Here is a 27533-nt window from a genome sequence, read left to right as displayed (position 1 = left end):
ACAGCCAAAAACCTCGCTGTTCTATTATATGCGTCCACAAAGCTCTCCCTTGGCCGACCCTCGTTGACAAATGGTCCTCGCGGGTGGGCCGGTTTAAAAATTCCGAGCCTGCCGAGAAGCCCATCTACAACCCATCACAAGCAGCATTTCATTCGAACCGTTCGTAATGTTTATTGTAAATATATTTGCAAACGGTTGGGTTTTGGTTATGCACTCCGGTTTCCCATACTTTATATTTGCTTTAAACTCCAAAACGGTTTGTTCGGTTGTGGAGCAGGGATTGTTAGAAGTGTTGACGGTTTCAATTTTGTGTTGTGGTTTCGATTAGTTTGTAGTTAGGTTGGGTTTGATTTGGAATTATGCTCCGCAAGGACGACACTTCAAGGCTATTTACATGTAATTCGATCCCCAACATCATTTCCCTGCAACCATTTTGCTTTTCTTTCCTGCTGTGAGTGTGTGCCGTATTTGTTTGCTTCACCAACAAGGGAAAATTCAGCGAATGAAACCCATCCCAAAACCGTAGGCCGTACATTTCCCGTACACCCCCCTCCAAACGCTTTTGCACGTCCTGTACAGGTTGTCGAGTTTCTTTTCGCTTTACTTATTTGTTCTTTTCATTTTTTTATCGTCTTTAGTTTATTTTGGCAAAATATTCCTAGCTTTTTCTAGCCTTCCTTCTCGCTAAACACCGGCTACAATGAATTGGGGTCTGACAGATCGGAGGGGATAACATTTACATAACATTCACTCACTCACGATAACAAACACACGTACACACATGCATACACGGACAGAAACGGACTCACTTTGACGATAATAGGCGTACATAAATCTACGTTCCTAGGCCCTCCCCAGAAACATCCTCACCACCCAACGAAAAGGTCCTAACCTCATTCGCAGACGGATTGCTGGATTTCATTCAGGGCTCTTTTACTTTACTTGAGCGGTGGGTGACAAACGGGACCACCCTTTTGTGAGCTTGCCTAATCGTTTTCATTTGTATGCTAGTTTCGGTATTTATGGAGTCGCTTAGCACGTGGAGTCATTGACCGCCAGCATGTGGAAAGCATGTGGTCAGAATCGTTCCGACTGGGTATGTCTTGATAAGCAGAAGCCAACAAGCTTTCAAGACGTGACGATACGCTAAGAAAGGCATTTTTGTTTTTTGGGCTTTTTATAATTTAAATCCAATTTCGAATGCATTTTGCTTCGTAAAACGCTTTAAACTATGCAATATGTACGACAAAATGATTTTTATCATAAAACTTTTCTCTACTACCAACAAAACACGTAACCTTGGTTTATTCTGTTCTATTTCTAATTTTGTCCTTCTTTTCATGCTATTCATGTTAAGAACATTTATAAGTCTTCCATTGTTGTATGTTGTATGAGGGAGAAAAAATATGAAAATGCTACAAAAGAAGAAGCTGCACCGTTTTTAGGTTCAACCGAGGGAAAACTCTTTCTGCAAAAGTTCGGGTTAAATGTAAGCACACAAAGTGGGCGACCATTTCTTGATTGGATTATGCGATTTTGTTTTAGTTTTTCAGTGGGCAGATGCTTCTTAAGAATTCTTTTCTCTCTGGAAACCTTTCCTCTCACGCTTAATGTACTTATTTTGTGTCTATTAAGTCTCTTTTACACACCCGCACAACCGGATGCGTGCCGTTCGGTCCGGTCTGTCGGTCAGCTTCAATCAGTAAAGCTTTCCAATAAACGACAAACACACACGCAGCATAACACAGTCCGCACGTCTACACCTCCGACATGGCAAGTTCCGTCTTTGGACGTTCAACGATGACAACCCGAGCCGGCCGCAAACAGGACCGTCGCGATACGGTGAGGGAAGTTGTGAGCGTTCGCATCGAATCGCTACTGTTGTGGTTGTGGAACCGTCCGTGTGCCGCACCGTTCACTGTGGTCCCATTGCCGAGGGGTAGCGTGCCGGAATCGTGCGGTTTGCAGCACCACTTTGTCGACCATAACCATCGGAATGGTGGCAGTCTCCTAGAAAAACGAAACGGACGAAATTAACGCATGAGAAAGGTGCAACTGGTTATGGAAACGGAAACACACAGTTCGTCTCATCATTTCAATCTTTTTAGTGTACTGTACCACGTGCAACTTCCCTTTCTTAAGTAAAGAATTTATTTTAGTGGGAACGTTTTGCTCATTTCGAATGTGAGTGTCGAAACAGATGATGTCCATCATAAGCACAGCCCTGGTTAAGCTGGAACGGATCGTGCAAAACGATTGCAAAATTTTTACGAGCGTAAATCAATAAACCCTTCGCAGAAGTACGAAATTATGATGCTCGTAAAGTAAGCACCTGCCAGACGGTATAATCCAATCAACTGAATCGCTTTGGCCTCGTTCCGGACCGAAGCAATGGCTCAATATTAGCGGTTTGAGTGTTGCATTGATCGCTTGCTCGAATCTGGGGCTGGGGTGGGTTAAGTTAAAAACAGATTGCCAGTCTTTAAATGGAGAGGATTACAGTTTGTAGCTATGTTCACAGCAAAACTCGCTTTGAAACTCATTTAATTGAAAAATAAACTTTAAATAAAAGTCGCCTTTAAACGTATGATATTATTGACTATTTTAAGAATTTATTATTTTCACTTATTGGTTGTAAAGAATAGTTTGAAAATTTCAGTTAAAATCTTCTTAAACTTCTGCTGCATGGATTCCAATTGCTTGCTAAATATGTTCCGTGTTATATGCGGAGTAATACTTACTTTATCATACGGCACACCTGGGTCGAGAAGAGACAGTATATGAGTGGATTGGCCGCCGAGTTGAGCGGGGCCAGGCTTTGGATGAAGGTGGCAATGGCCACGTTGGTTTGGGTCGGCGGTATCTGTCCGAACACTTGCAGCAGATCGAATATGATGTACGGCGACCAGCAGAGCACAAACACGATCACTATCACGATCGTCATTTTAACCGTCTTCACCTTCGCACGGGGTATGATGCCCCGCGAGCTGGCTCGCCGAGTAGCTAGGTCGGCCATTCCATTGTGTGTTCGATCTGCGATCGTTTCGGAAAATAAAAAAAAAGTTAAGCAAACTGAAACTTTCTTATACTATTTTGAATAACAGTAAAGCCACTTACCGATCGGGCCGAGAATGGTACCCTTTGCCCAGATCGTTCGTACGATGATGGCGTAACAGGCAGATATGATTAGCGCCGGTATGACGAACAGTGAACCCGATACCCAGCACATGTACAGCTGCCATCGCCACGCCTCGACCAGATCGATCCAGCACTGCATTTTACCTGCAAAATGCAACAAACACCTTTTTTTTTGGTACCACAACTCACCCAACGCCCAGCTCGGTCCACTACTAACCCTGTATTAGTCGCTCCTCGTAGAAGTAAGTTATTGGGAGAGAGAATAAGATACTGAAACTCCACGCGGCCGCTACCAGCTTCCGTGCACGGCTCCCTGAAGCAAAAACAAACAGAAGAAAAAAAAGCATAACGAGAAAACCTACAATTTAACCACCGAGTGCGGAGGAAACAGTCGTAAATGAAGCTTGAGTTGGTGTTGGCATTCACTTACAGCATCCGGAAAAGTTCATCGGGTGTGTGATGGCATCGTAGCGGTCAATGCTGAGCGCTACCAGCACGTACGTGGAGGCGTACGTTACGCAAACCTGCACGAATCGTATCGCTTTACAGGCCGCATTCCCGGCACGCCAAACTACCGTGATGCGCCAGATGATGTCAGTCAGTACGCTTAGTAGTCCGACACAGAGATCTGTTTGAAGCGAGAAGGAAAAAGAAGCAAGGAAGCATTAGTTTTGTTCATAAAATAGCATTTGGATAGGAACATGATTGTACAATCGTTGGACAAATGAAGAGCCATTTTGGCAAATGACAATAAGAACGATGTGCAGAATTATCGCATACGGTGACTTTTTAGTCGCTTAATAATTTATGGCATAACTTGCATTGATAAGATGCTTGAGATTCCTTAGAAATTTTTAATATTTAAATTGACCCTTAAACTTGAATATTGAAATTGAATATTGAAGATTGTGCAAAACATCTTGTAACTTTCGGCAATTTTTTATTTATTCTACTTGTTTACAATTAATTATGACGGTATTGTGCCGTGCAGCGGTGCCGATCTTCAATCGGCAGGACCGGGATTCAAACCCCATCCGGATCGTCCCCCCGTTGTGAGGACTGACTATCCAACTACGTGATATCGGCAAGTCTCTTAAGCTATTCGCGCTGGCTAGCGTGACCTTAGAGGTCGTTAAGCCAAGAAGAATGCCGTATTGTCAACACTGCTTGTGATTAAATTATTTTTACTAAATTATTTGAAGGCATTTCCTGCGTGTTCTTTGTCTTATACCGGGCATACTCGGTTGTGGATGGGTGGATAATTCGAGGTTGTTGTCTAGTCCTATTTTGGTTGTGTAACAGGGTGTAGTTCGGCAAATTGTTTGCATAATGTTTACCAATCAATAAAATATTGTTTGATAATGTTGCTGTTGCCTTCAGATGTCGCTATGTAATATGTGACATATTAAATATGTTAACGACCTTAATAACAAAAACATTTAATTTAATAAAGAATGCTGCTAAATTCACAGACGAATGTAGTGAAGCTGAAACCAACCCTTCATGCTTCATATAAATAAAACATTTCAGTAGAACTGTGTTATAATTAAAATATCAAACCATCATTGCCGGAATTACTAGAAATACAAGTTTGAAATGCATAGGAAGTTATTAACCCTTTATTTAAAAAAAAGTTGTTTAATTAGGCATAGAAATGAGAGCAAATATTCAATTTTCCTCTGAACGTTAAGAAAGTTCTTTTCACCGAATCAGTGTTTGCACCCTCCCCAACTCTGCTTCCCATACTTACTTTCACAACTTTGTTGCTGAAAGTAAACGGTTCACCTCACGCTGACCTCACCATAGGTTCGACCGGGTCGTGGCTTCGGTACTCAATTTACCGCTTCCGGAAGTTCGACCGTTCGGTAGTAAATTCCGCCTCGTTACTTACCGTACACAGATCGCGATAAATAGTAAATGGCACAGAGAGGCGCATAAATCTGGCCACAATTTATGAGCACTCGTACCACAGAACGATCCAGCACAAAGTCGTACGTCATAGTGGGTAAGAACAATTTTTGTTTCCCTTTCTTTGCCTTCGCTTTAGCACTCGTTTGCCTTACAAGTGATATGTCAAACTAGAATGTCTTCGATTGTCGCATAACCCTTCTAGCGATGTTGGCATGGTACTCTTTTTTTTACGATGTAAGTAATCGAATTCGTGTAATTGAATAAAAGTTTTCCTTAGAAAAAGGGAAATAAATTAAATGCTAGAACTGGTAGGGATTGCGTCATTCTTGTTTGAATGATTTGTCAGAAGAAGGATCACTTAAATCGAAGCTTTTCCTTTTTCTTTATAATTTTTCTTTTTATACCTTCTTGGCCAGGGATCATCTTAATTCTATTAAATACTTCAACCAAGTTGGTCCCTTTTGAACATCAAAGCCACCATATTGATTGTCCTTAGATCAATAACATTTTACGGGCGTACAATTACACCTTTCATTAAATTGATTGAGCTCGAACTATACCTAGAAACTACAAACATTATGAATGAGCACGTCGATTCAATAAAAAAAGAAGCTTCTTGGGATAAGTGCATTTTAATAAACATCATCGCACTCTAATAGGTATCATTAAATAGATACCAGTCCTTCGACAATTTCCAAAAGGACATACTGTGTTTCCCTTTTTCTCGGCACTTCTACTGTACTCTTTCACCCCACAGTTCCATTAGCGCACGATTATCTTTAATTACTTACTGTTTGCATAAAAAAATGGAACACCATCAGCTCGTTAGCGGCAAGCAAGAAATAAAAAGCAAGGTCACACTGAAGGAGAGACAAAAGCACGTCGAAAAGGAAAGCAACTCAATGTTCGGTTTGCAGATGGAAAATCGATGCCGATTCTTATGATCTTGCCTGGCGCGCGCGTTCGGTGGACATTGAAGCGAAGGACAACAGCAACAGCGTCATACATCTTTACCGAGATCATTGTATCCCTGTTCCAGCGAGTTCCTGCACACTAAGGAACGGTTTTGCATCTTCGAGCAAGCGTGGTCCTTGGTCCGATTCAAAACACACTCATCGGAGTGCGCTCGGGCGGGGTGTTTGCTTGCCACATTGCCAACAGGGCGGGATATATGCCATTTCCGCGTATCGTTGTTATCCGCTTCGCAACTCGGCATCTCGAACCGAACCGAGCATAAGGACATTAAATGAAGCGAACGCAAACAAACAACAACGTTCGGCAGGGACTTTCTCCCTTTCGACGGATTCGGTCGTTTCATCGAAACAAGGACACATAATTTATATTCATCGTCGTCGTGTGGGTACGGTGTTTATGGGATTGATGATTGTCCCGTTATGCGTGCGTTTGTGTCTGTATGTGAGTGTGTGTGTGTGTGTGTGTGTGGGAGAAAATATACCTCGTCCTCCACCACTTTAACAACATGCTCTTTTTTTTTTTTTTGGAGGATGGAACTCAGAGCTGGTGCTGCCTCCGTACGGCAACTGTCGGTTTGCGGTGGCAAAGACACATAACGTGAAAGATGATTCAACTTGTAGAATGACAAAAGTTTGACCTCGTTTCCGCCCTTTTTGCGCGAGCGGTGATGCTACCGGAAGTGTGGGAATAGTAGCGTGACGGGGGCCGATCGACTCCACCGGTGGGTTGGGTTTTGTGCATCAAATCACCCACATCAAATCGCATAAAGGGAGTAGTTTAAAGTAGATATGCTTGAATGGGTCGACCGGGTTTTTTTTTCTTGTTGTTCGCTAGTGTCATATTTTCCTTCCCTGTCACCCTGGCTGGGGGTGGCTTGATAATGCTTTTCCTTCATATCTATCCCCCACCCTTCACAGTGCATGTCCATCGAGCATGTTGTCATCGGGGGCCACTTTTATGGGGAAAAGTTTCCCAGTATCCAAATCTCTGTACCCAGGCGAACGAATTGCGAACGAACGGAATGGAATCGTTCACCGTGAAGCCGTTGTGCGTCGCTTTGGTGCACTTGAGCAGTTTGTTGTCCTTTTTACGATTTAAAGCATTCGTTTTTCGGAGGTTTTTTTTTTTCGTTCGAATCGATCGGTGTTGAATGCTCTGCCTAAGATACGAAATGTTACAAGATTTGTAAATGTGTAGGTAAGGGCAAAGTAAACGGATTAGGAAGGATGCGAAATCGAACGAGCTGTAAGCCAATCAAGGCTCCTCTTAAAGTCTTAGGCCGAAAAACTTGTTAGATCCTATTACAAAGAAATTGAGAAAGTAAAATAGGCAGTTTTAATACAACAACAAATGAGCACAATGGAGCAATGGCTGACTAAAATAAATTTTCACAACATCCCTTTCCCTGAATTGTATAAAGTCTTCGAAAAGGCTTGCCAAAAACAAAAGCTTTCTTTTCATTTGTAACAATACCAATCAACGATAAAGAATCATTCATTTCGAGCGAAAGAATTCAATAAAGAGATTCATTGTCAGCATTGAGCACGTGTCAAGTACCGTTGGGGAAAAAAGGCCGAAACTTGAAGCAGTCGTGAAATTAATTTTTCCTGTTTATTGCATACCGACGAGCAGCCTACACACTCTTTTTAATTGTTCATTTTACAGTATGATGCATTTCAAACGAGAAATCAAGCGCTATTGTTTTTGGTTCGAATTGAACTTTCGTTTCAAAAAGTTCTTTTGTAGCAAAGTTTAAAAAAAAAGTTACCCATATTGAACAATACAGTTTCCACTTACCAGCGATAGCGAGCTGTTTGATGAAGAAATTCATTCGCGATTTGCGAGTCCTGTTAAGCATCAGCGTTACCAGCACGGCCGAATTGCCCAGCACGATAACCGTAAACAGCACCCACAGAAACGCGAACTGTTCAGTCTGTAAAAAGGGAAAGAAAAAATGGGAGAGGAAATGGATATCACAATGATAAAAACCTTGACGCCTGAAAGTATGCAAGCAGTTTGATTTTAATTTGAGTTTTAATAACAAGCAAATGTTGATCCGGTAAATCTGTCCGTAGGCGTGCATTTCAACCATTCTGGCATGTGTCATCGATCTCATCACTCAGATTACTCAAAAGCTCATTAATCTTTTACGCATTGAAGAAATACGGAAACATATTTTCTCTTTCTTTCCACTCACAAATAAATTCCCAGCAATTCATTACCGGATTATAAACGAGGTGTATGTAGTCTTAGAGAGACTCACGTCCTCTATAAATAGATTAGAAACATATTATTGTTTTATTATTAATTTTTTGGCGTGAGCGTTTGCATCTGAAAGAAGCATATGTATCGTTTCGAAATAAATGCCCATGAAAGAACTTCAATACGTTATCAAAGAAATTCTTAGAAATCTATAGCAAATAAGTAATTGCGTTTCATACTCTTTACATACTGCATTGTTTATTTATTATCCTTTATCCAGCATTAATTATCTCTTATGTTTCAAACGTTGCTTTGGTAGCAAATTTCGCGTGCCCTTTGTCAGTAACCATTGGCAGTGTCGTAGGAAAGATCAACATTCGTTTTCTCGCGGCGAAACACACTTTGGTGCACTGTTTGATGAATTTTACTTCGAGTGGGTGTCGTGGATACAAATGTTTTAACCACCGTGTGTGAACTTTTAGCCTTTATTAACATATTTTCTTGCAGAGAATGGAGTAATCCAGCGTCTCTACGCAATATTAGAATAACAAAGAGTAACACAATGATGATAAATATTGTTTTTACTATACGCAACACAACCATGCTTTGAACGTTAGAAAAATATTCTTCAACATCCGGCTATGTAAGGATGAACTTATGCTTGTGCCTTGAAACTCTTCTTCTAGCGTGCAGGACGTGCACTGACATCTGACGAAACATTCTTTCGTAGGAAAAGTTTAATCAATGTAATTGAAAGTGATACAATTTAAGTTCCGGCCTGAGAAAGCCACAACCACACACACTCTCTTGCTCTCCATCAACCCACCTTTAGTTAGGGGCAAAGTTTATGAAAATGGCTTTGAAAAGTCTGGTGGTTGCTGGGTAGCTTTAAGAAATTGAATGTTGCTAAACGCGTAGGACGCGGATCCATCCAACCTTGTGCTGTCGCCGGCCAACCATTGGCGAATTGTCTTCCCCAAGCAATACTTTAGCAGCTCTTAACCACCCAAGCTAATTAGTGCGTCTGGCGCTAGTTTCACTGGTACGATAATAATAAATTGATTCCACTCTCACCGCCACCATCGGGCAACGCACACATTTTTATGTCTGGAAGCGCGTCTGAATTGTAGCGGTCTGGGTTCTGGTACGAAAAGAAGTTTTGTTGTTCATTGAAGGATAGCAGCTGCGAAACTGGGACAATGGTGAATGAACTGTGAGCGAGCCAGGAAGCATCTTCATTGCTTCTTGGTAAAATGTTCGATTACTTGAAAATCATTCGTTTTGTGTTCTTGGTAATCTAAGTTTGAATAATTTACAAAAAAGTCATTTCACTTTAAATTTAACCCAAGAAATGTTAAACAAACGTTGAAATTGTAAATGAAGTAATAAAAAGAAATTTTAATGAGAATTTCCAATAAACAAAAGCCATAAGATAGATTTAAACTAAAGAAAACTGTTTCTTTTCATTGCAAAATTAACTTGGATTCCGGAAAATTTGCTCTTACGTACATCGTATACTAAGTATAGGTTGTATGCAGCACCTTAAAAGCAATGAAAAGGTCTTCTATGAAGTTTTATCGGAAAATAGCTTAGACAAGTACTGGTAAAGACACAAAATTTTATTGATAATTTAAAAGTTTAAGAGGAAAATCACGGACAAAAATATGGCTACTCAAAAAAAGGCATAAAATCTTTTTTGTCAAATGAGTATGTAAGAACTAATTGTGGTTACGATCACAACTCGACCGAGTCAACGGAAACGCTAAAAAAAATCATAAATTCTTTCAACACAAACAACAACACTTATTCATTAACAAAAAAGCAGCATTTCCGCCCCCGGGTGGACTCGAACCACCAACCTTTCGGTTAACAGCCGAACGCGCTAACCGATTGCGCCACGAAGGCGATACTTACCTCGCCTGTCCTACGTTATTTGGTGCGACTTAATAACTCATTCAATCAGCACACTCGACACGCACTGCGACCGGCTGTTACAACGAAGTGAACGAGATATCGCACGACCTACACGTTCGTTCACGTCTCCCAGCAGCAGCACAACAGTGGTGGACAAAAACTCAAAACAAACAGCAGCTTTTGATGCCAGCTACTAAATTCAACCCGTAATTTGATGAATGATTTCTTTTTTCTAACTGTTTAGCAAACAATTTTGCCGCCCTTGTTGCGCGTGTTAAGTGCATGTTTGCAAACATGTGTTGATGTTTTGATAATAGTCTTGCTTGGTTTTAATAGCATTAACTCACACCTCCCGTCATCCCCTGCCGGTCGGTTAATCTGACGTCACGCACAGCGAGTGACAAATTCCACTCACGTGGCGGTGCGTGATTAAACAATGTATCTGTCAAATTAATGCGCCCGCTTGCACTCACCGGGCACGCCGAGTGGTTGATTATACAATTTTCTTTCTTTCGCGTCCCGTTTTCCAACCCGTTCGATCGGCGCTCGTGGAACTGCGGGCATGCGAACTGCAAGGGGTGAAGCAATAATTATGGTTGCCAAATTATGTACTTTATCATTGCACCCGTCGTGTGGCGAAAGAAGCCCCGGACACACTACCAGCAGACGCCCCATTCTCCCATTCACTTGATTGATGTACCGATTTGTGCAGGGTGCTTCGTTTTGGCGAACATAATGGCTTCTGACTGGACAATTATAAACGGCCTACACTCTGCTCATGTCAATGTCAGCAGCCCACACGTTTGTGCAATTATTAAAATGTCAAAAGATGATTAAATGTAGGTGAGTGTTGTTTTTTTTAAATAGAAGAAAGAAACTCTAAACCAGATTCCACATTGTGCCGTTTCCGCTGTGTCACGTTGTGTAACAAGTTTTATTCGAGTATTTTTACCCAACCTGTAACAAGTAGCTGCCTCCGGTGTATTTTTAGCTACCGCCGTGTGCGAAGGTGTTGCTGAATATAGACTCTCAAATCTGGGTACTTACCTCCCGCAAAATTATTTCCTGATTCCTGTCAACACCATTCATTCATCGCTCGTGGCCCGATTGCGACACCGAATTCCGGGTTCACATTTTTAATGCTCCAGTAGCTGCATGAATGCTGCCAATGTGCATTCTTTCACCGTAGTTGACGAACCGTGCATAATCGAGTGCACGGTATTTTCATTTCCAGCGCAACTTTACATCATGAATATTGTGCGCCCTATTGTACACTCCACCATCACCACCACCACATCGTGATACCACACATCTCTGGAGGGAACAGGCAACAAGGGTACACCAAACTGTACGATGTTCTAAAATGGCATCCGGGAGTTACCATCCGCAGCATCCGTGCGCGCAATCCCTTGGGGGATAGTGAAAGCGACTACAGCAGCAGCTAAAGTTGTTTCTCTAGGAAAAAGCTTCTCCAACTTCAGCGCTGAACCGTTGCATATACGCTCAAGAAACTGCGGCAACCTTCTTTGACTTGGTGTAACGGTGCTCAAAAAATTCCCCAGGAATTAGAGAAATTATTTTACAGCAACTCCGGAACGGTAGCCCGGCGAGCGAGTGAACCAATCGTCAAGACAGGCGAACATTGGTGTAGTAATTATTCACAATTAATTAAATTGCAATGGCCCACAGGCAATACGAGATGTCGTCTTCGGTCAGGGTAATTAGATGGTCAACATTTCAAACGAAAGCCCCACAAGCGATAGACATCAGTTAATGGGTCACCGTGCAGAACAAACCCTCTCTCCTAACGATGCAACCGTCAAACGTGCCAGAAGTCTGTCGATGGCTTCAGCTCACAATTTATCTTACCAACTAGCGCCTTCCCAACTGCCCGATGGAACCATCTTGCGATGTATTCTGCGAAGAGATAACTGGACTCTCTGTGTCTCGCTTCTTCGACGCACCTATATACGTCTTAATTTTAAGAATCATCACACACTCGCTCGACACTGTCGGGTGCTGCTTCCTTTTTGGAAACCATCAGGGTGCTGCCACGCAGCCCGATGAAAAGCTCGTGCAAAATGCACACCACGGGGACCTTTGCTAACCATCCGCAAATGGGTATGTGCTTCCCCACAGCTCGCTAACCGCAAACACACCACACTGCGGGGGTTTATTTATCGTCCCAGCTGCAACTTGACGATATCGCGATCTGCTTGTGGTCGAAGTTGGTGGTTTGGCGAAACTTGATCGAAGCGCTAGGATGGCTTCAGACAGTTACCGGCACAAGGAAGCAACCAGCGCACCAGAAGTCGTGGGACCTGTACCTTTCCGTTGTTTTCTGTCGTCGATTCTGTACGAACGGTCGAGTCTTGTGGCTTTTGTTTTCGGGTAGAAACACGGTACAAAACTAGATCACTGGCAAAGGGTAGCAGGCACAGGCACAGGTCTAGACAAACGGAGATATCTACGATCTGCAGGCTCGTTGACGGATCCCCGGCAAAGCGCACACCGTGCGTAGTCAGGAGCTATTCGGGCGCAGTGTGCATCATTACAACGGCTTGGTCACCGGGGCACCGTACCGTACCGATTCCAAAAAAGGAGTTACGAATGCTGATTGAGATATAATTTGTATGCCGTGTGCCATTCCATCGCTACCGTTGCACTGTCGCTGTACACTACTGTCCGGAAGCTGACAGCCAACGGAGGACGGCCAGTGCGCAAACGAAACTAGCGCACACAAAGGAGGTACGAACTACGGTATGAAACTGTAGATCAACGTCGCATCGCCGCGAAAGCAAATGTTTAGGTGATTTATTGTGGCTGATCGTTGTTGATTTTTTTGTTTTATTTTTTTATCAGATGACCGATCGTTTCGTTGTATGTCGTTAAGCTGGGAATGGTTTCTGTGAACAAACTATCAAAGTGTTCCATCTTTTGGGTAGTCCTAATCGGTAAGGAAGTCTGGACTGTTTGGTTCGATTTACGATCGTCAAATGCGAGAAAACAGCACTGTGTGATGATGAGCTTGAAAAGGTAAACAAATTGACACAAAACAAGGAACAATCTGCTTGGACAGCTTTCACAACCAGCTTTCTGTCTGTTTGTACAGCAGTAGGGCAGATTTGTGGTACATTTTGTTTCGATCAGTTACTCAAAGCGGAACCAATTCTAAAACCTCTTTTGTTAGAGATTTCTTTGTTGAACAGTTATTTTAAACGATCGGTTAATTTTTGATTGCATACTTTCCGGCGGAAATAATAGCCAGTAGAGGAAAGTAAAGCAGCTTTTTTTTTAATCGTTGAAATATCTTATCCAAAAATGATTTGTTAGCAAATTAATCAAATTGTTAACAAATATAATTGACCAAGAATATCCGTTACCATTACAGCTTTGATTACTGGTCTCCATTTCTGACTTTTCATTACGATCAGTTCAACCCACAAACATTTTCCCAGCCATCTGTATCAAAACAAATTAAGTCTCTTAATGAACCAGAAATAAATCGTAAGGAAACAATGTCGTACTAATTAAAACTTCCCTCAATGCAGTTATTAATTTCTCCTCGACCAGCATAAAGTATTATTATTATTAAATCATGTCCAATTACTGCTGCACGAGCACTACGTGCAACTATTTAGTCCATAAGAAATCTTGCCCATTGCATTTCTACCGTAATCGACTCACCAAATCGCATCGGAATCCATATTTTGCGATAACTCGGATCCGCACGGTAAAAACGACCATCAATAGTCCCAGACATCAGATTGGCTGTAGGATTGCAATTAGCAGATCGTTTTAAAGTACATCACCATTGCCACGCGTCCGAACGTGACATTACCAATTGCTCTAGCGTGTGCAATTAAGCTCCTGTCAAACTAGTCAGCTAAGCGATCGGATCAAGTGACCGATCACGCAAAGGTTGTTTGTTCGTTTGTATGGTAACTTTACATTGTATCGTGTCGTTTGCGACTTTGGTAGATTTTTAAACATGGATTACACATTATAGTTTATCTGTGCAACGATAGCAAATTCGTCTCATCAGAAAACTTCCCACGAACTTAAAGCTTGCTTGCTTGCTTTGTGTGTAATGAAATTGGAAAGCAACCATTTCCATGTGAGCATTCAGCAGCTAAAACAGAAGGCTTTTCGTAGTACTGCACAGTCGGAAGAAAAGGTGATGGCGTTCTAATGGAAATCATTCAGCTACTCCTTAAACCACGGATAGGTTTCACAACAACACTAAAGCACATCTCGTTCACTCGCTCTCTTCGACGCTCTGTCCAATGTTGTAGCAGGTGTTGGCAATGGAAAAGATTATTTTTCCTACAGTTTTTTTTTTTTGCTGTTGCTTAGTGCAAAAGGTCTGTAAAGCAAATCCTTATAGGCAAAAGCTTCACGTTCGTAATTGAAGCTGGTGGGAAACTTTCAATTGCTCGTTCGCGCATTAGCCAGGATGGAACGATGTTGGGGAGACACGTGTATTCGAAAACTATTTCTACCCTGTTTGTGGCACAAGGCGCACAGCACAGAGGATAGCCAGTAAAACTACCACGACCGAACTGGTGTTACAAAGAAAAAACTTTTGCTTTTGGATACAGTTAGTGAGTCAATTAGCTAGTTGACGGTTTAGTGAATAACTTGCTTATAAAAAATTGTGGGCTTTTTTAAGGGTTTGCTTATAATGGGTATAAGGAACTACTTTAATTTCGTTGTTCAATTTAATTAACTTAAGTGCCCTGTTGAACGTTTCACAGAGTAAGATTTTCTTAAAGTGTAAAAGGAGCTATACATCGGACGTTTCATATTTGACAATTCATATTTGATATCTAATTTCAGCTCCAATATAGTTCTATTGTGGATATCCCGACCCGACATATCGTGTAACTAGAGCGCCTATCGGGTCATTCGTGTAACTAGAGCGTAACTATCGCCTACCTATATTTTTGTTACTTATTTAAAAAAAAAACATAATATTTCAAAATCCAACCGAACATATCCGAGATAAGGCAAAAGACAAGGAAGAAATGCGTTGAGGATCTTATACAAAATCAGTTCAAGAAGAGCTGAGACTACGACACTGAGTCGTGATACTTAAGCTAAAATAAAAAACAAATATTTGCAAGTAAGAAAATTATAGTTTTATGCTGTGTTTTTATAATCCATACCACCGGTCAGGCCAGGTATTAAGCATGCATCGGCACAATTTGTACAAAATAGCCTACTCTCTATCTTACTTACTGTTTTAATGAGCTCGGAAATGGTCCAACGAGAATGGCTATCCATATTCGCCCTCCGCAACATGGGTTCTCAAGTGTAACCAAAAATAAACCACAGCTTGAAGCTCAAAGCGCCAATTTTAATGAACCTCGTAGCAGTACATTCATTCCGTAATCCAAGCAAACGAGCTACAAGCGGCTGTAAAACGGCCACATTATGCAGCCCAGTGAGATGAGAGTTACCCTGGTAAAGCTGGCTGTCAGATTGGAGACACTCACCGCATGCGTCGGTGGTCACTCGTTCAGGATTTTCAGCGAATGTTGCATAGCGTTTGATAATTAACGTCCAGCCTTCCAATATCCCACCGCAACCCGAGTTCATTGTAAGAGCGAGGTAATTCGATTTACTGTACCGATGATGGGTCACGTGTCAAACAGCTTACATTTAACCGGTGCATTTTGGTGTGAGAGGATCACCGCATAATTCAGCGTCTGAGTGTGTTAATTCCGTTAAAATGATATACGAGGTTAACATGAAGAGCATTCGTTTGCTCATCATCACCCCAATATTGGTCAAAAACCAATAGTGGAATCCACTTAGTGCAAAAATGTTCTATGTTTTCCTTATAATTTAATCACCATCGTCAGATCAATCAATCTATTGAAAATTGGTTTTATTTCGGTTGACTTGAAAATCAATTTCTAGAAATTTTGAAATATTCCGTAACTAAATTTAGGGCATATCAAGTACTACAAGAAAAATACTTAAATAATATTTGTCCCTCTGTGTCGATTGGCAATTCTAAGCCATTTTAGTCAGCTCATCCATTTCGTACAGTTGCACCGATACAGCCGCCACTAATTTGTATCAAGCGTACCCACAAATGGTACACTTTTCCTCGTTACAGCTAGTCTCGATAATTTGCTAGTTAGTGCGCTGATTCGCATTGCACCCGATCATGCTCCTGACCACGAAAAATGCATATGTATCGTCCCTATTTCTACCACCAACCAGCCAGCCAGATAGTCCCTGTTACAGCTCATTTATTAAACATTAGCACACACGAGTTTGGCGAACGGTCCAGCAACTGTCCAGGAACGATCCGGCTGTTATCCCACAGTACGCCGAGCGCAATCAACGAACGGAATTCTGTCGCATCACCTTCGTTGAGCCATCGAGCCAGCAAACATGTGGCAAGTGTCAAGCTGACGAGCGCAGTTTGCAGCTTGAAATATTCATGAAAAATCCGCTCCATCACCAAACCGTCTCCCGTCGTTCCCACCGGATGGGTGAGAATTCCTTCGCACAAAGGGTGCTGCGTTCAAGCTGTGTTTGCTCTACGGAATACGCAATCTATGCACAAGGATCTGCGGATAAGGATGACTCCGAGATGGTTGATTGAATATCGACCTGTTGCTGATACAGACGGTTCGGTTCCCGTTTGGTGGCTGAATTCCATTTCCTGTGCAGCATAGTGTATGGATAACCCGCAGCACACAATTGCTGCCCGGGAAAGCGCATCATGCGGTAGCCAGGTGTGACGTGATATAACTTCGCAAGAACATCCTACGTCTTGGCACATTCTCAAGCTGGTGTGCGATTGCGCCCGCAGACATTAATTCAACGCGGCACAAGAGTCTTCTAATTATGTCAATAATTAGCTCTTTCTCACAGCATTTTTCACACCCTTTTACAGGGCATGCTTATAAGGGATGCGAGAAATGTATGTTCAGTATTCCTTGTTGTAGAATTTCTAATAATTAATCCGATAATAAACAGTTCAATGGCACTATTGGTGGTGGGTTTCTTGTTGATTGATTCGCTCATTTAATAAATTCTCGAATAACTTTGGGTAAAACTAATCTATTTCCGTCTAGTATAACTCCATTCATCTCAAAACCTGCAAAGAATGTTTTCCTAATCAGTGAAGATATTTAGTACAGCTGAGTTATGAATCTGGGAAGTCGATTGTGAGGTATAAAGGCTCATTCAATCTATTTACATAGAAATTCATGGAAAATGAATGGAGTTACAGCTAGCTGACTCGAAGTGGTTGAAACCTAAAATGTTGTTCGTTTAGGGTGAAGACGTACCTTGTCTTATACAACAAAGTTAAAATGAATCCAAAAGATTATAGAACGAAGTATTTTGTAAGTCCTTTTTTTATTTTTGTTTTAACTTTGTTAGGAATCGATTAGGAAGAGATTTTATCAACATTATCTCAGTGCTTAAGTTAATGTCCACAGTAAGCTAACGATGTTGGCTTGATAATACAAGAAGAATCGTCATAAAAATTGCTAATAAACGTGTTTCTACTTGATTGAACCAAATAACCATATAGCACACTAGCGACTCATACGTAAGGAGAATCAAAAATAATTGAACTAAATTATTCGGCCTACTCTCATGTCGCCTAGCCGCGATTCCTTGAGTTCAATTGAACGCATAACTCTGATGCAGCTCGGTTTTCCTGTTGTTTGTCTCCCCATCTTACCCACAACGATATCACCCTTTGTGCCCGAGGAATAATAATTAACACGTATCAATGTATCAAAATGCGAGCAGCCCTTACCTTGCCCTAGCAACTGGTAAGGAGAAACCAACAACTCGATCTTTTACCACCGCAAATCGACGGAATCGATTGAAATGGTAAAAACACAGGAGAGTGATGCCTGAAGCCGGTTTGCAATTACGGCTTCAAAACTCTGCAACCAACCGACAGAATCAAGACACTTCGAAAGATAGGGCCGACTGAAGCATTAAAGAAAAAAAAAAAATGGACCAGCACAACAATCCCAACACCAAACGCAACCCTTCGCATGACACAAGGGACAGTAGCGAGCTCGCGAGTTTCTGCTTAGCGCACCACAGAGTCATCTTCCTCACAAATGGATTCAATCTTAACCGTGTGCCGGCCAATCGAAGGCGTCGAAGAACTTGCTGTGTTATTTCTGGTCCGTTCACATTTGTATCGTTTGAGTTTTTTTTTGTGTTTCATATTCCTCCGTATTTCAATGCAATGGTTGGAATGTAATGCACCCAGGTTAAATGCATTGCTCGTCCATCAGTCGGTGAGGATGATTGGAGTGATGGGATTTTTTGTTTTCGTACGTTCTGTGTACGCTGTTTGCCTGGCACAGAAATAAACGAACGATTCACTACATCCAGAAGTTCAATTCCGGATCGCGAAAGCGCGAGGGAAAAAAAGGTATAACATACACCACGGGTGCAATTGCAGGCGCTTAAACGTAGAGGATCATTTTTTATCCAGTCCAGATACTTTTTTTTCATTCCTAGGATCAGCACACAACGCATGCCATCTGGAACAGGCTCTCCAAGTCTAAAGTAATGAAGTGTTCAACAGATTAGTTAATTAGCTCCCTTTGCTAGGGGGCACATACATATGATCGGATGGGAAGGGAAGAGTTGAAGCTACAACGGATGGCTCTAAATTCTTTTCAATAATGATCACAAATCAATAAACTTCAAAGACGATCGTCGACGATCGGTGCCCCAAGATGCCTTGTCTCAATTCCATTTATTTTCCTCTTTTTTTTCTTATTATGGTATAATATTTATTTTTCTACCATCTTTTTTCAGATTGTGCTTTAGACCCCAAGCAAACGATACGATGAGGCAGGAAGATTGTTTACACATCGACCAAAGCCTTGCGGGTTGGATTGCATTCGGACCACCGGCCTTAATTGCGCCGGGATAATTGAACAAGTTTTTGCTCTTTTGATGGATGTTCCTGTGTGCCACAATCGGGCAGAGGATGGCGTCGCGTATGTGATCATGAGCGCATTTTTGAGCAGGCTGCTGGAATGGGTTCGTAAAAAAATAGCTCTCGAGATGAATCCGGCGCAACGGAGGAAAACTATTAACTACATTCCTGGGCAATTACACAATCTGAAGGAGTCACGGAGTTAGGATGGAATTGAAGCTCGAGCTAAGCATGAGCTAAACTAAGCTGGTTAGTTCTGCAGTCTAAACTAGCTCAAAATGATCTCTAACTGTGAACAAAGGAAGCAACATCGGTTTAATTTGTTTTCTGATTATTTTGGTTCAAGCTATTCATACTACAACAAACATGTGAATGGAAAACTTTAAATTGAAAATTTACTTAATAAATAAGACCAAAACGACGGTGAGTGGTGAGCGGTGAGCTAAAAAATAAATATAATAAATAAATATAATAAGACCAAAATTTAGTGCCCTGTTTCCCCCATTTCCTTAAGATTAAAATGCCTATAACACTGTAAATAGTTCAAAATAATTGTCAGTTACTATTTAATTACCTTAAGTCGAAAATACGTCGGAGAGGTACTCAAATAAGATAAACTATCAAAAGTTCACTGTATCAGATAACTAAATTTACAACAAAATTCGATGTTGCGTTACATAAGACACTTTTTACTAAACATCAATAGGAAAAATCCATCGATACTTCGGTGGAGAATCGTCATACTCAAATATAAATAAATAATAAGAAAAGACATGATATGGGCCACAAACACAACAGCAAAGAATAGCTCTAAAGTGGAAAAGTCATAAACATTCTCGCCTAAATCATGACACAAATAAAGACCATTTGTCATATTTGCATACTAACAGATATAAATCGATCCCAAAAATCACAACCCTACCATTTCCCCAGATACGTAACATTAAATAAGTTTGCCCATATCATTCCGAATGCATTGTGTACCGTGTCAAAAGCTATGTTGAAAGGAGTTTCTGCGGCTCTATATGGACCATCACTTTCTCTGGTGCTCCTGAACGCCCCTTTGTAAACAAGCTCTCTTTCCTCCCGGTGCTGCAACATACCGTACAAATCGTCCACCACACCAGTCCCAATGGAGCATCATCATAAATTGAACAAACTGCTGCTCGTTTTTCTGTCCCAACAAATTATCGCTATGCCATGCATATAATCGTTCGGATCGTATCCGAACAGAATCGTGAACGCAATAACGTACGAATCGAAACCTTCCCGGACGGCTCGTAAAATCCGGTTCTCGAGGTGTCAGAAGCAATGATGACTCTCGCTGGGTGGTTGAGGTATCAACACCACCCAGGACGAAGTGCTAGCGGTGCTCAAATCAAGATAAATGTTAAAATAATCGCCAACAAGCATGAAATCGATCGAGGCGCATCATCGCCACCGGGAAAGCGGCAGCTCCAGCAGCACAAGTCAAGCGCTCGTGCGCCAGTAGCATCTTGGTGGCACGTCACATACGATTAGTGTACCGTGCGGATGGGTTATGCTAATTCCCCAGCAACATTACAGCATCAGCTCCCGTTCTTCCCGTTGCGTAGCGAACGGTAGGAAAGCCACGATATTAAGAGCATATCGCGTGAAGGCAATGCTTCAGAATCTATAAAATCTCACTAGCTTGCGAGTTTGACAGCAGTAGGATGAAAGGAAGAATGGAAAGGTAAGTACTGGCACTTTGGAGTCTTACAAGTTTCTCGAACATGTGGTAGGACGAGTATGTTTCAAGCATACACGCTTTCTTGCCTTCAGGCTACGTTCAATTCCCTCCCAGCGATCGTGCGTGTACGTGTCTTACTTGATCTGCATATGTAACACGTGTCAGAGGCAATGCATGCGGTCGCCTACAGATAATTGAACAGTAATAGATGAAACGAGACATTGCTGTAGGTGCAAACTATGCTTCTTGTATGTGGGATGGGTTTCAAGTGGAATGCAATCATACGATATAAAAATACTTGCAAAGACTTTTGTACATCGTTGGGGATGTTATTTTACGGCCAAAAAACTGTTGTAACCATGAGAGTAGTTTACCAATTATTTATTAATTTAAACAATATTTTTACTTATTTAACAGTGTTAAGTTCTAAAATAGTTTTTTTACAAAACTAAACTACATTTTAAAGTCTTGATTTGAAAAACTTGATTTTTTTTTACGGTAAAAATTTGAACTAATTTATTTTTACTGCATTTCTAAAAATCAGGAATAATATAAAATGATAGATTCTGATCGCTAAACTCGCAGCCACAGGTTCTTTGGTGTTTGATTAATATTAAAGGTAATGTTAGTCGCCTATTGATCCTAACGTCTTCCTTTAAATGTTTCAGAAATTTTTTTTTTAAATTATCCATACAAAACTTATGTAATTATTTTTTGCTTCATGTGCACATCTCAAGCACAAGATGAGCACAAGAAATCGCATGCTGTTTCCTATCAGTAACAAGTTAATTTATTTCCCCACTGCACATCATAATCCGTGCCCAGAACTTAAGTGTAATGTAAAATACCTTCCCCCTTATTTTCTCCTTAAACCCGGAACAGTATCAAAGATGAACTCTTATGAACCAACCCAGTTTACCCTTCCAACTGTACGCAACGTTCGATTATGTTGTTAAGCCTTACTTTACCTTGTACATAGTCCATTAAAATCGCAACGCCTTAAAACAACTGGTACGAACTACGGTAAGGTTTAATTATTTTCTTATCACCATCATAGCTCTCGCCTCTAGGAAAGCACTAAACTGTGAGGCAAATGATGACGGTAGAAGGATTTCTCACTTTTTATTCGTAGCAAATAGCTACTTCAACTATTACCGATATTCGTATTTAAAGTACCGGCCGTAGAATCCATACCCTGAATCGTAGCATTACGAGATTTACCTCGGCAGTGTTTTGCCTAAAGCAAAGGTACAAGATGCGATACAAATTCTAGAAGAAGTCGGGCTCGGTTGAGTGCAAAGTGTACTAAACTTATTATCCGGTAAATCCGATATAACCTCAAAGGAAAATGGCACGTTCGATGGGTTGCGTATAATCCGGCTCGTAATTCTTAGTTAGCTACGAGCTGATGCCATCATCCTGCTTCAGCATCATCATCATCTTCTAGAACGGTGGATGCCTCGTGCTGTACGAATTTTTCCAGTTGGACTTGCTAATCCAGCTCAATGCCAACAACTTGAAAATACCGATAAGGGGGACGTTTAGTCTCTTCCAATAAATGATTACTGCAATGGGCTTATCACAATTTAATTATGAAAAGATTCTTCCCTACTTCCATCGCTTAGCTTACATCATTGAACTGTTTTCTGAACTTTACCAATATTCACGGTTTGTCAATTCTTTTAAAATAGTCATAATCTTCATATGATTCGACTGCATCACGATAAGCCAAACCGATGATGCAATCTTTGGCGTCAACTTTCACGCACACACACACACCTCAATCTACTCAGGTGCTCCAAAACGCATGCAAATTGCTTCATTTACCTTTTTCCCCAAAACGAAATACCTTCCGAAACAAGAGCCACTCAAGGAAGGCGTACGTTCCGCATGAAACAAAACTCAAGAACATTGGTTATGCGAAAACGCCTTACAGCCACTCACCTCCAACCGTCTGCGTCGTGCAGCATAACCCAGGTTAGATTTGACGAGGTATTTCTACTAACCGGCTTTCGTCAAAACGTACCTTCTCCAATTGGACTGAAAAGGAAAAGGGTGCGCGTGCTACCGGTTGACAATTTAATACCAACCGATTCCGGATGAATTTCAATGAGGCCTCTTGAACCCCTTCGTGCAAGCAATGCGTATATGTGCGTGTGCAAATTTAGAACCACAACTGCCAAACGAGCACCGGAAACCGTTTGTGCGGTACCGAATGGAGCCGTCTTTTATGGAGTCTTAATGTTGGTGGTGCCAGATACGTTAGCGTTGGAAGGTGGTACGGTTTCCGGTTTATTGACAAGCAAAACCGAGAAGAATTCGATCAAGAAGTAGGAAAAGTGGATTCATAATAACTGGATTTTTTGCAACAGTGTATCAAGTGGAATAACCTCTCGGTAAGAATGAATGAAAGTAATATTCGACCGTGTGAGTGTTCTGCTTTTGATTGAGAAAGCATTTACTCTGGTTTGTAACAGACTATTGCCTTCAACAAACGGCTCAATAGGCTGACTTTTTGGCTGAAACATGGTTGTTCATGTAAAATATGGTCCTACCCTTCAGACTTACCGATTAAGCCTAGATTAAAAAGGCTAACTATCCTAAAATTTGTTTCGATTTGACCGTAAATAATCGTACTTTATGCAGTTAATTTAAAATCAAGTTGAAAATACGGAAATAAATTTAAAGAATAGCTCTAATATTAATACAAGTATATGAAGCCTACCAGAATATCACTTAAAGTATTCATTTTAACTCCATCAAATACAGAGTTAAAGTACGATCCCGGCTGTTCTAGCAGAATAAAAAACGATAGAGCAGAGCAACTAATGGTAGTAAAAGGACCAAAACAATTATCTACTTCTCTGTTCGACCTACCTTGCCGCCACCTCTCAAACACTTTGTTAGCATTGGACGCAAAAAAGGAGCTAGCAAAAAAAAAACCGTTTTGTACCACACGTACTTTTATGTAAAAAATCACCCTTACGTGATTTTATCCCTAAAGCAGCTATGTAAAATAGCGCCCAGTTAATTGTTTTCTGCGTCCGGTTCGGGGTGTCCTCGCCGAACAGGAACCGGCTTAGAGATCACTGGCAGATTGCAATTTCTCTCACCTCGGGTCCGACACCACACGCGAACTCCATTTTAAACATCCGTCTGTAAATTAAGAGCAGATGGATGCGTCCTTACGTGTAGCGAAAAACAGCCAAGAGCGGAACCACTGAAGAGTCCAGCTTTTGATCCATCCGCTTGGTGTGGTAGAAAATTGAGTTTTGTGTGTGTGTGTGTGTGTGTGTGTGTGTGTGTGTGTGTGTTTGTGTGTGTGAGTCTCTTCTTTATTGAACACGAGATAGGACTCAATTGGGAGGTGGGAAACCTTAAAACACCCTACGCTTTTGCGGAGTAACTAACTTCCGAAGGTTAGTTTCCCTATCGACTGTAACACTCTCACATTCCAACCGTTTGATAAGCAATTTTAATTGCTTCTAGCTGCTGCTCCCGAGTTTTGCGATCGGTTCCGTTTTCTGTGTGGCGGAAACCCTCGCGCCACAAAACTAGGTTAAATGGGGCGCTTTTTACGACCCAACAACACCCGCGCTTGCTGTGGCGATTTTTCGGGGCTCCATCTTTGTGCCAACATACGATACGGTGCTCATTTGTCAACGCATTTCACACGCACACCACTTCCGCAACAGCGACTAACGAAACAGCGGAAAAAGTTATGGGCAGTCATAAATTTTCACCTCCAGCACTTTTGACCAAGAGCCGGACGGTGGTACGGATACCGATCGTCACACGCTTTTTCGATTACTAATCACTTTTCTAAGCGCGATGAACATCCGTTCGCGTCACGGAGAACTAGAGCGGCGCAGTCGCGTGAGATTGAGGGTGTTATTTTCCGGTTTTGGTTTTTGGGCCGACAGGGTTTCGGTTTACTGGCGCCTGAGATCGGAAGCATGGCCATTTCTATGTCGGTTGGCAAGGATGAAGCCTCGAAGGTCTGATTGAAAGTGCGCTAGTTTGTAGTGAGTGGAATTCCTGCCTGAAGTTCTCTACCGTCATTGTTTCTCTTTATTAACTTGTGCGTTATCATGCCATAAAAGAAGCTTAGGTTTTCAAGAGATCTTGACCTGCAATTTCCAGCTCCTTTCGCCAAATTGGAAAACCAGCTTTGCTCTGGAAATGGTTTGAATCCAGATTTGTCGTGTCCTTTTATTTTTCTGATATCTATGCTTATCGAAAGGGTGTCGTTTTGAGCATCATACATTTGAGCAATTGTGTGATATTTGAGCAATACAACTTGGCCGTTCTTTATGAATAAAAATAAATGGTGATAACTGATAGAAGTTGAAAGAAAAGCAAAATAAAATGACTTTGATAAGCAGCAGGTACATCAACACCGACACCGATTGCTTTATAGATAAAAAATATTGGCAAGATTTCCGGCGCAAGAGCTTTCATTTGTATTTTCAGCAAAAACAAGGCAATTATTTTGACAAACTACTTTTTTGAAATAAAGAAATTAAAGTACTCGAATTCTTTAACTTTGTTGAAAATTTCCGTTATTATTCAATCAATTTATATTAATAGCTACGATGTAACGAAAAGGTTTAAACAACGAACGTGAAAATATGACCCGTTTTATTGTAATTTAGAGCTTCAACCGAATAATACAGTGTGCAAACAAACAAAACCAAACGTAATCCCTTTCAAATCTTCATCGCGATAATTCTATAATGAACATTCCCCACATTTCTACACACCGTTGCACTGCATTACTCCCGATCGATTACAATGATCTAACTATTGCCCAGAGAATCCATCCAATGAGAAATGTTCCCGACCAAAACATTCCTCATCTTGCGAACAGAATCGTGCCCAATGGCTCGGGAACGAAGCGTGCACTCTAACGCAGCGGAATGCTTCGAAATCATGAATCGTCGTCGTGTGGCGTCCCGTTTCTCCCTGATTCGAACACGAATCGAACACAATCTCTATAAATTATTCCGTCTAGACAAAATCAATTCAGTGCAGAACGGTTGTACGTTCATCGTGCGGCGGCATTGCTCACTGACGTACTGACGTCGGTTACTACCCTGCCAGCTAGGTGGGTCAATGATAATGCCGATAATACGCAAAATGCTTTCCAGCCCTTAGAAAAGTTGCAGAAAATTAGGACCTGCATCACCATTTACATCACATCTCGGAAATGTTTCGTGAGACGCCAGTCATACCGAGAATGGTTAAAGCGACGAAAATGCTAAACGAAAGAATGCAACAAAGCTGTGCCTCATACCCAAATACCTAGTACACAATTTTGTTACTGCGGTTCTGAGGTTCCAGATAATAATCAAACAGTGCTGTAGAAATGCACAGTCAGTTCAAAAAACTTTTGGAGAATAATTTTCAACCGAGATTTCTCGTTCCTCAAAATAATTTTTGCGCCTTTCGTCACTTTGATCTTTATCTCAGATGCAACCATTTACAAGAACTTTCATTCCATTTGGCTTCTCTTCGGTCACTTGTAGTATTTGTTTACGCGGGAGAAAATTTCAGCCTGCGATAAGAAGCGTTAATGACTTCATAAAATGCTAACCCCCTTCCAAACCCATCGATACCCAGGCGACAGCAATATAGGGCCACCTTTATCTTTCGTTGTTTTTTTTTTTTTTGGTTTTATTCCACACGATTGGCATTCATGAAATCTCGTCAACTTAGTCACTAATGCACTCATATACTTTTATTACCCCGTGAGCTTCCTCTCCACTCTCTCGCACACTTCCATAGCGACTAAAATTTCGGGACGTCAGGATTTGTTTTCGTTCTCAAGCAAAAAATTACCGTAACGTAGCATGGGCGAAGCAAAACTTACCTCATAAAAGTAAAAGGAATTTATTTCCTCGCTACGCGTCCCGTTGTCATCGGCACCACCGTTCACGGCGGCAATGATGGACGCACCGGAGCCCGCACTGGTTGCGGGAGGCGCTAAAAGAACCTGTAAAATTTAACGATTGCTTTTTTCAGTGATGTACGCGCCGAACAAACGTGTGGCGGGAAAGATGTGGGACATCTTGCGATCTTACCTGCGATAGTGCGGGCGTAATGTTCATGCCAATGACATCATTAACGGCGACGAATGATCCTACCGATCCGAGTCCGGTTCCGACACCCGGTATGCCGCGCACCGTGTGAGTATCGACTGTATCCCCGCTGGCGACGGGCGGACGGTGCAGAACCGGTACAGCTGAGATCTGAGTGTTGCTGGAGATGCCGAACGTGTCCACGTGTGTGCGGAAATGCATACTCGGCTGGATGGTGCTTTCTTTAGCGTTTGCCACGTCCCTTGCAAGGTGCACGGATGGTCGAAACGTGCCGTTCGTATCGTTGGGGATGATCCACCGAGTGTCGTCTAACCTTGACCGGCAAACGGGTGGAGTGAAGGGTAAGCCAATTTCACGATCTAAGTGTGTATTAAATCCGTTGCCCTTATTCGAATCGTTCCTGAGGGGAGTAAGAGCCTGCACGGGACTGCAGCCGTAGCCGTGTAGTGTATGTTCCGCACCAAGTGAAGGTGTCGCTGATACACGCTGTACACCAACGAACGGATCCTGTGCTTCCGCATGGTACTGGACGGCAAGATGACGCAGGTAGGCCCAGGTGAGAATTGGCAGCATGGTTCCGGGCACAGGTCCGTATTACCGGTCACCATTTCCGAAGAAATCTACACGAACGGTGCGA

The 27533-nt window shown here is 41.8% G+C and overlaps 3 protein-coding genes and 1 non-coding gene across 4 annotated transcripts in view; 2 read left to right on the top strand and 2 right to left on the bottom strand.

Annotated features, from left to right (window-relative positions):
* LOC126558678 (pancreas transcription factor 1 subunit alpha) overlaps positions 1-27533 on the top strand; it is a 396742-nt gene that overhangs the window by 99821 nt on the left and 269388 nt on the right. The gene's annotated exons all lie outside the window — the stretch shown is intronic.
* Positions 1-27533, top strand: part of LOC126558880 (uncharacterized) — a 204381-nt gene that overhangs the window by 90681 nt on the left and 86167 nt on the right. The gene's annotated exons all lie outside the window — the stretch shown is intronic.
* Positions 1742-27512, bottom strand: LOC126557434 (cardioacceleratory peptide receptor-like). The gene is made up of 8 exons (XM_050213209.1): positions 26879-27512; positions 26668-26790; positions 7822-7957; positions 3569-3766; positions 3356-3451; positions 3118-3282; positions 2742-3033; positions 1742-2010 (listed from the first exon to the last, which is right to left on the bottom strand). Exons 1-8 carry the CDS (start codon positions 27467-27469, stop codon positions 1758-1760), a joined length of 1854 nt encoding a protein of 617 aa, XP_050069166.1. The 5' UTR covers positions 27470-27512; the 3' UTR covers positions 1742-1757.
* Positions 10058-10131, bottom strand: Trnan-guu (transfer RNA asparagine (anticodon GUU)). Its single transcript has one exon. It is a non-coding gene; the product is annotated as a tRNA-Asn (tRNA).

This window comes from Anopheles maculipalpis, chromosome 2RL, assembly GCF_943734695.1.
Source record: "Anopheles maculipalpis chromosome 2RL, idAnoMacuDA_375_x, whole genome shotgun sequence".
Classification (NCBI taxonomy): Eukaryota; Metazoa; Arthropoda; class Insecta; order Diptera; family Culicidae; genus Anopheles; species Anopheles maculipalpis.
This window is presented reverse-complemented; position numbering and strand designations above follow the sequence as displayed.